Genomic DNA, 8,848 nt, shown 5'->3' with positions numbered 1-8,848 from the left:
TCTCTCTCTCAGTCTCCCTCCCGGTGCATTGCGGCGGTCGCGTCATGCGATGCCTCGTGCGGTTACGTCCGATGATGGCATTTTATTACGTCCAGTCGAGGATGGCGGCGGGTGGAGCGGGGTGGGGCGGGATTAGAGAAAGTCGACGAGAAATCCTCTACCGTTTTGCGGCTGAAACAGTTGATACCGATAATGACAGTCTTCTGAGAGGAGCCCGTGCTCGCGAGTCTGACAACAGTCTCGCGGTCAACTAATAACAGCCGTTCCTCCTATTTTTAATACAACTGCTACTCTTTTTCCCGCGCAGCTGGTCGAGTCCGTGTTCCCGGCGCTGACCGGCGGCTGGTTCACCATGTTCATGGCCGTCTTCAGCTACATCGCCGACGTGACGGAGGAGGACTCGCGCACCCTCCGGATCGGCATCGTCAACGTCTTCTGCTCGCTGGGCATCCCCGTCGGCATGGCGCTCTCCGGCGTGCTCTACAAGCGCATCGGGTATGTAATACTTATTAAATGTGGATAGGTAATACAAACATTGAATGTTGTAAACTGAGAAAAGCGATTTCATTTTCCAGAAAATTGCTCTTTGTAAAAATTTTCAACATTTTTGGAGAACTTTTTCTAAACACTTAATTTTTTTCAAATTTTTCTAGAAATTTTTCATTTTTCTCCATCTTTTCTGAAAAGTTTCTTCCACTGCACTCTAATTTTTTCAAAAAAAAAATATGACAACATTAAAATAACCTATATTTGCGTGTCCGCAGCTTCTACGGCGTCTTCTCGCTGTCGGCCGTCATGTACCTCTTCAGCTTCTGGTACGGCTACGTCATGATCAAGGAGACGCCGCGGCCGCGCAAGGAGCTGGAGCTGGTGAAGATGGAGAAGGAGGCGGCGGCCCCGGACGCGGCGGGGACGGCGACGACGCGCTGCTGCTCGGCGCCGCGCCGCCTCCTCGACTTCCTGCGCGACTTCTTCGACATGCGCCACATCCAGGAGACGTTCCGCGTCGCCTTCAAGAAGGGCGAGAACATGCGCCGCAAGCGCGTCATCCTGCTCATGGTCGTCGTCATGGTGGTCATCGGGCCCATGCACGGTGAGGCATGATATTTTTACTCATGGCTACACAAAAATAAAATGGGGAACGCCCGTGACATTTTTACCCCGGGGTATACTACTACGAACTCACGTGGTTATCGTGGACCTGACGGTATTGCCACCCCCAACGGACACGTTGTTTCTGCACGGTCCTAGTTTGTGCCCGGGCCCCTGGCGGTCCCCCGAGCCCCGAGCCCTGCGCGGCGCGTGGCCGCGGCCGCGACGCCGCGGTCCTGGTCCGCTAGGCCCTCTGATGCGCCGCCCCGGCCGCGCCGCGCCACGCCGCCGCGGAAGAGCATAGAGCACGGTAGTGGCGGCGGTGGTGGACACTTTGGCCTGGATGGTTGTGCCCTTGAGACCACTCACCGACCGTCACATCCGCGCTCCCCCCCCCCCTTCCTCTCTCCAGCCGCGCTCTAGCCCATCATTCAAATCCCTTCCTCTATATCCCCCCCCCCCCCACACACACACATCTCCGCGCCCGTCCAGCCGCTGCCCGCTGCTCGCAGTCAGTTTCTATTCGACCTAAAATTGTACGACCTCGGAAGAAACAACGATAAGGGGGGGGGGGGGTCTCCGGGAAACAATCACATTGGGAGAGAGAGAGAGAGCGAGAGAGCTATGTGCTAGAATAACAGCTGATCAGGCCGGTGTTGCTTTTCCAGGCGAGATGACCGTCATGTACCTGTTCACACGGCTGAGGTTCAACTGGAACGAGGTGGACTTCAGCCTGTTCTCGTCCTATGGCATGGTGACCAACCTCATCGGTGAGTTGACGTTACAACAAGCGTCTCGCCCGTTCATTGTGCACACGATTTTTACAACGCTCGTCATATTCTCCAGGAACCATTATTTCCGTGGGGCTGTTCAGCCACATCCTCGGCGTGGACGACGCCCTCATCGGCATCATGTCGTGCATGTCCAAGATCCTGAGCGGGTTCGTCTACGCCTTCGCCACCACCACGTTGGGCATTTATCTCGGTAAGCAAACACTTATAAATAAGTTGAAAAGAAATTGTATTCTGACATGAGTCGTTTTTCGTTCATGCGTTTATTCGATTTAACTTTTTTGTCTTACAGCGCCGTTGGTCGACATGGTCAACGGCACGTCGTTCATCTCCATGAGGTCCATCGCGTCCAAGCTGGTGCCGCCTGATGAACTCGGTAGGTTATTTCACGAAATCAAACATCACAATTATCCCTCATAAAACTTAAAAAAAAAAGGCACGAATGCAACTTTGATACCACGTTCCCACTTGCCGTCTGTCCGCAGGCAAGATCAACTCTCTGGTCGGCGTCTGCGAGGCGCTCATGCCCCTGGTGTACGGGCCCATGTACTCCGCCGTGTACCAGGCCACGCTCAACACGGTGCCGGGCGCCTTCTTCCTCCTGGGGGGCGCCCTCACCGCGCCCGCCGTCGTCATCTTCGGGTGAGTCGAGTACTTGGATACTTTTCTCGCAACCCGTAAGACTTTTAAGGGTTATTTTGGGATACTTTCTTCACGAAACTGACCTTCCGAGTTTCGAATACTTTTTACGCAAAACGTACCTTTTCAGGGGGTCAGGTGAATTTGCGATACTTCTCTCATGACCCACAGTTTTGAGATACTTCAGAAACCGTGCCTCTTGTTTTGGATTAGATTACTTTACTTTACTTTTACAGCCAGTACACTTTTTTTTTGGGGGGGGGGGGGGGCTTTTTTTCAACCCGTAATTATTCTTTAGGGATTTGGGGTACTTATTTTACGACACTCTTTTTGAGTAATTGGGTTGATTTAATGAACCTACTTAATGCCCCACCTGAGGGAAGTTTTACCCACGGGGATACATTTTTCATGGATACGTTTTTTGTTGTTTTTTTTTCAGGTGGATGTACACGGTGCACCGCAAGGAGCGCCTGGCCGGGCGGGAGAAGGACGCGGCCGCCAAGGACGCCGAGGGCTGCGTCAACATGGGCTTCGAGCAGGACGGCGGCGGCGGCAAGGAGCAGCAGCGCGTCACCACGGCCGACGTGTTCCTCAGGGCGTCCTGGAGGGAGAAGCGCAACTCGGGCAACAACAACTCGTCGTGCCTGGAGCACCTGTCGGAGCACCTCGCCCCGCTGCCCGCCTCGCTCGAGGTGCCCAAGCTGCCCAAGTAGAGAGGGTCGCGCGGACACGGTCGCGAGCACGCCGACGACGACGCGACGGTCTCGGTGCGACGCCGCCGCCCCGCCCCACCGGACGGCCGGGTCATGCCGTCCGGGGTGGGACTGCTGCCTGCACTGCGCCGGCGGCGGCGAAAATACGGGTACTTCCACCAGATGGCGGCGGAGGCAGCAGTCGCCGCGCCTGTGGTCGCGCAGGGTAGCAATCTCAGGGCGAAGGTGCATCTTTCGAATGTGAATGTGAATGATCATTGGCGGTCTCGTCGAGTTGTGACATCACCATTACCCCGGAATGCACCACTGCGGCTGCAGCCCCCCCCCCCACCACCACCAACTGGATTTGGCATTGACACGTCAATGATTTGCGGCCGAGTGCCAAGGGAAGGGATTGACACGATAAATATTGCGGCTTCTCGTTTTTGAATTGACAGAATGCCGAAATCAACGCTGTGATAATTTTGTGAGAGAAAAAAAAAGAAAAACGCTGGTGCCCGGCTTGCTGCTTTGAAGCTGTGGAACTTTATCTTGTCGAGAGAATCAGTCTCCTCAGTTTGAAAAAGAATTATTAATTTGTTTTAGTAGGTGTTCCTCCGTCCATGCGATGTCCCACGAAATGGGAGTAGGATTTCTGGCCACTATGAAATTCGTGGCCAAAAAATGATGCGCATTTTGTCTGATGACTTCAGAGAAATATCTGAACAGCATGTCTTATCCTCTCGGCCAAATTTCTACGAAAATGGCTGGAGATGGGTTCAGACCACCAAATCATGTTCACTGGGTAACGATCTTTTCAATTCATAGGCCAAGCGTGCAGTTGAAAGCTTTGCGTGCATTGAACATAATGTGATAGTAGGTTAGAATGTGTAATGTAACTGGGTGAAACGCTACGCTCTATACGATGTATGGTTATCGCTTGTCGCGTATTTTCTTTTTGTGATCTTGCCGTATTATAGTTATCCTACCATCAGTAATATTGAAATCCATTCGTCCCAAACCTCCTCTTTTCGGACGATGGCTAAATATTCTTGTTGTACATAGAGTGCATTTTAAATTTGTGGCTTAAAACAAGGACATAATGTTAAAATTTTGTACATTTTGTATATTTTGTATATCTTGACACTTTCAGTGATAAGACATTGTAATGTTTGGGGGGTCATTCCCTCTACGTTGTATATAGCGAATAAATCGACAAAGCTATGGCGCCTAATACTTGTCAGCATTATCTAATCTCTTTCTCCTCGATCAAAAATTTGAAAACCCCACAAAATCCCCCATGACTAGACAGTGCGTTCACAGCAACGCGAAAGTGGCTCATTTTGTGCAAACGCGCCAGGGAAAGAAAGACCACAACAAATGTTTTCACTTGAAACAGTGTTGCGGCAGCAGTGGCGCATACAGAGTCGGATGGTTTGCCTACCGATCGGGCGCGACCACCGCCTCCGGTGCGCCTGTGAGCTTAACCATAGGCAACCCATCTAGCTCGATGAGCGGCCAAAAGAGAGTCTCGAGGCTGACTATACACGCTCCACAAGTTCAACAAAGGGCTAACACGAACGGTTAGGTAAGTTAAGTTAAACGCCGTGATCAGACTCCAAAGGAGTCGGACCTGACACGCAAAAGTACACAACTATAGCACTAACTTTGTTATTATCATACACAGCACGGGGAAGCCCCACCTATGAGTTAAGAGTTAAAATTACGAATAAGATAATGTACTCCATGCTTAAAAAGGATGCAATGGAATAGAATTAAACACTATTACTAACTTTTAGAAACTAGGATTACAAGAGTAATTCACATGAACCGTGAACGAGATGGCGAGAACTACGAAAACGTCGTGTCGGAGACAGCTCCCCGAACGAAAAATGCACACAAGCAGTAGGTTAATCAGCCACCTTTGTCATGGCAGAACACATTATTTTTTAGCAATATATCCTCCACTACGATATTGGCACACTTTTGGGACGTAAATATCAAACGCCAAAAAGTAAAATTATATGAACGTAAAGGAAACACATGTTCGAAACGTTACACTTAGGCACACACACACAAGCACACATAAGAACACACACACACACACAGACACACACGCACGCACGCACACAGAGGTCAGAGGTCGAGGTACATGACCCGGGTCGCGGCGATGGCTCCGCAGAACGCGAGCGACGAGGCGACGGCCACGACGGTGACGGTGGAGCCCACGATGCTGATGAGCGTGCCCATGCACACGGAGAGGGCAAACTGCGCCAGGAACACCATCGAGCTGACGATGGCCACGTCCGTGCCGAGCCCGCGCAGCTGAGTGCACTCCACGGCCTCCCCGAGCGCGTTCACCTCGAACTGAGCGAGTGCGAGCGTGAGAAAGAGAGAGAGAGGCGCGGAGGACAAGCGATTTTAAAGTCCAAAACTTTTCAAGATTTTTTTTTGCCAAGATTTAAGACATTTTCAGGAAAATAGGAAAAAAGATAAAACTTCTCAGCGAGCTTCTTGAAAAGATTCTTGAAAAATTACTGAGATAGTTTCCGGGAACCCGGAGACTAGACAGAGACAAGCGCGGGGTCGCCGACGTACTCACCGTGCCGCAGGCGTGGTAGTGCGCGATGAGGAGGTACGGCATGGTGAAGAGCGTCGAGTACATGACGCCCGCCGTCCACGAGAAGAGGATGACGCCGACCGGGTGCTGGGTGAGCGCCATCAGGAACATGCCCACCGAGTAGAAGAGCAGGCCGCCGACGTACACGCGCCGCGCCCTAGGATCGAGACATCGAGATATCAAGACATCGAGATATATCAGGACATCGAGATTTCAAGACATCGAGACATTGAGCCATCGAGATTTCAAGACATCGAGATATTGAGCCATCAAAACATCGGGATATCGAGACATGGAGATTTCAAGACATCGAGACACCGAGATTTCAAGACATCGAGATAGAGCCATCGAGACATCGAAACACTACTCACCCAAATCTCCGGATGAGCCTCTCGATGACGAGCGAGTAGCAGGCGCAGGAGAGCGAGTACATGGACATGCCCCAGCAGCCGAAGCGCACCCCGGCCTCGTACAGCTCCTTGGACTCGGAGCCGTCGGGCGCCTGCGGCTCGCCGCCGAACACGGCTTCCCCGACGAAGTCCGTGAAGTAGAGCGAGTAGCAGACGTGCGCGCTCCAGCAGAAGAGGTTGGTGAGGCAGACCATGCGCACCGAGTGTGGCATGTACACGATGGAGAGCAGGTACTGGAACAGCGTGGCGGGCTCCTCGGGGTCGGCGGCGGCCGCGGGCCGCGGGGCGCCGGCCGCGCGGGGTAGCGACGACTCCTGCCGGACAGACGCCACGCGTGAGTACGTCCAGGGGGCGATAACACCAACCACTACCAAAAGCAGAAGAGAGCAGAGGGAACGACAACATGCCAGGTCCGCGTCGAAGCTGGTCTCGGCCACGGCGCCATTCGCCTCCCAGGGCCGCGGCGCCCGCAACGGCTGCGACTCGTCGACGGCCAGGTAGTCCGGACGCGACGCATTCTGGAAAAATAGAAATTGTCTCAAAAATTGAATTCAAAATAATTAGAGGGAAATGATTACTTTATTTTTAATTAATTTCTATGAGGAAGCTGCCCGTCAAGGGGAACAAGAAGAAGGTAGCGCCGTCACTAAACAAAGCACAAGATTAGCGCGAGTAGCAGAGGTTAGGTTACGTGTCGTGTAAGATTGATAATAGTTTTGAACGGGCCTATGCATCTAGCACTTTGGTATCACCTGGAGCAATGTTTATTTGGACAATTTAGCCATTGTCGTTGAGATAAAATTGTACCATTGCGATATATCCATAGACTAACCTAGACAAAGACACCGGGACGGTTTTGAAGACTGTGTAAACATACTCTTCCAAAGCCGAAATTTGCAGAATCACTTTTCCACACAACATTGCTAATTCAGTATAATCGAGACCCATTTCTTTTACAAAGTTTACAAAACTTGGTTTATCGAGGGCCAATGATCACACATCCACACGCGCCAAACACAGTATGAACGCCTGTGGTGAACCACCTCTGTTCCAGAGTTGCCAGACGGCGGTGGGCGTTTTTGCCTCCCAGGGCAGCAAAATTTCCCTTTACACACTTTTATTTTGACGGCGTTACACTACGCCACCTCCTCAGAGCTACCTTCCTCTTGTTGCTCTTACTGGGCCGCCTTAGCGTAGTACCTGCCCGGGTGGCCGCGGGTCCCAGGGGGCGGCGTCGCCGGCGGTGTCCCCCGTGGCGCCGTACGAGTGCGCCCCGGGACCGTCGCCGTCGTCCTCCATCTTGCCGTAGCGCGGGCCCGCCATCGAGTCGCGGTGCAGCAGCGGCGCGCGCTGGTTCTGTCGGCCGCGACATTTTAGCACAAGAAAAACGATAAATAACAACCTGACTAAACTACTATGCAATTGACGGCAGTTCAAATGTTTCTGTCATTCGCCGCGCGCATATCTCATTTTTCGACACCGTCTGGTCTCTCTTACGCACCAAGGCCACGACGCTGGGCCGCCGCTCCTGCTCCAGGACGTCGAGGGGCACTTCCTGGAAGCTCGTCACGGTGTAGGCGACGCACGTCACGAAGATGAAGGTGATGAGCGTGAACACGGCCCGCACGTGGCCGCCCAGCATCTCACCTGGAGTGGGGAGTCCCAACAGTCGGTCACACTTCGCGTCGAAAATGTGTCCAAGAATTGTTTGAAAGTTTATTTTGTAATTATTGGTAAAACTGTGAATCAAGGGGGGATCAATTCCGGCAATCTAGTGTGGTACACCCACCCTGGCAATCTGAAACGATAATCTTCGGCAATCTCTACACTGTAAATCCGGGGTGTCCAGCAGCTGTGCGACTTAAAGACGTACATTTGCAGGAGACCTTGTGTTTTTGGCACCCTTTTCCTGCATATAGGGCTGGGCTGCACCAATGAGAGGGCGCCTTGGCGGCTATACGGACTTGAGCCCGCCCAGAGTTGAGCCCGGACCACTGTAGGCCCGACCAATGCCCGATATGAGCCTAGATCCGAGACTGACTCGTCAGCTTTGGTCCTGGCTACGTCCAGCTAGGCTCATATCGGACACTGCTTCGGCCTACAGTGGTCCGGGCTCAACTCCGGGCGGGCTCATGTCCGTATAGCCGCCTTGGCTGGGTGGTAAGCCGCTGTTATGGTTGCTGCTGTCTGTGGTCTGTCTGTTGGTCTGTCCGTTGGTCTGTCTGTTGGTCTGTCTGTTGGTCTGTCTGTTGTTCTGTCTGTAGGTCTGTCTGTTGTTCTGTCTGTTGGGCTGTCTGTTAGGCTGTCTGTTGGGCTGCCTACCCACCGGGCGCCCGCTCGTCGTGACGGCCGGTCGGGCTCCCTCCCCCTTAATCAACCCCTCCCACTTCCTTTCCCTAAGCTCCTCTGTGTTGCACGGCCCCCACGGCCAGACCTCCCCCACCCAGCCCTACCCAGCCCTAATAAAGAGTTTAAGAGAAAGTCGTCCCCTTCTAATTGTGCTAATCTGATTACAAGCCGCGATTGGGTATTAGATGGGGGCCAGGCTTGTTCGTGCAATCACAGCTCCTCAAGCGCCTTATTCGCGACTCAATTAGTCAGACC

At 52.8% G+C, this 8,848-nt stretch overlaps 2 protein-coding genes across 2 annotated transcripts in view; one reads left to right on the top strand and one right to left on the bottom strand.

Moving 5' to 3' along the window:
- The window catches only part of LOC113209322 (proton-coupled folate transporter-like), a 16,742-nt gene extending 12,292 nt beyond the window's left edge, over positions 1-4,450 (top strand). Inside the window, exons 4-10 of the mRNA XM_026426758.2 lie at positions 308-495; positions 765-1,093; positions 1,761-1,862; positions 1,939-2,076; positions 2,176-2,259; positions 2,369-2,525; positions 2,962-4,450. Of these exons, the coding sequence (XP_026282543.1) occupies positions 308-495; positions 765-1,093; positions 1,761-1,862; positions 1,939-2,076; positions 2,176-2,259; positions 2,369-2,525; positions 2,962-3,235 (1,272 nt within the window). The 3' untranslated portion in view covers positions 3,236-4,450. The remainder of the gene's footprint in view (positions 1-307; positions 496-764; positions 1,094-1,760; positions 1,863-1,938; positions 2,077-2,175; positions 2,260-2,368; positions 2,526-2,961) is intronic.
- LOC113209323 (membrane-associated transporter protein) overlaps positions 4,320-8,848 on the bottom strand; it is a 22,111-nt gene continuing 17,582 nt past the window's right edge. Inside the window, exons 6-11 of the mRNA XM_052265448.1 lie at positions 7,746-7,891; positions 7,445-7,600; positions 6,652-6,762; positions 6,206-6,558; positions 5,817-5,991; positions 4,320-5,581 (exon numbers count right to left, since the gene is read on the bottom strand). Coding sequence (XP_052121408.1) covers positions 5,351-5,581; positions 5,817-5,991; positions 6,206-6,558; positions 6,652-6,762; positions 7,445-7,600; positions 7,746-7,891 — 1,172 coding nt within the window. The 3' untranslated portion in view covers positions 4,320-5,350. The remainder of the gene's footprint in view (positions 5,582-5,816; positions 5,992-6,205; positions 6,559-6,651; positions 6,763-7,444; positions 7,601-7,745; positions 7,892-8,848) is intronic.

This window comes from Frankliniella occidentalis, unplaced genomic scaffold, assembly GCF_000697945.3.
Source record: "Frankliniella occidentalis isolate FOCC.00 unplaced genomic scaffold, Focc_3.1 Scaffold27, whole genome shotgun sequence".
Classification (NCBI taxonomy): Eukaryota; Metazoa; Arthropoda; class Insecta; order Thysanoptera; family Thripidae; genus Frankliniella; species Frankliniella occidentalis.
This window is presented reverse-complemented; position numbering and strand designations above follow the sequence as displayed.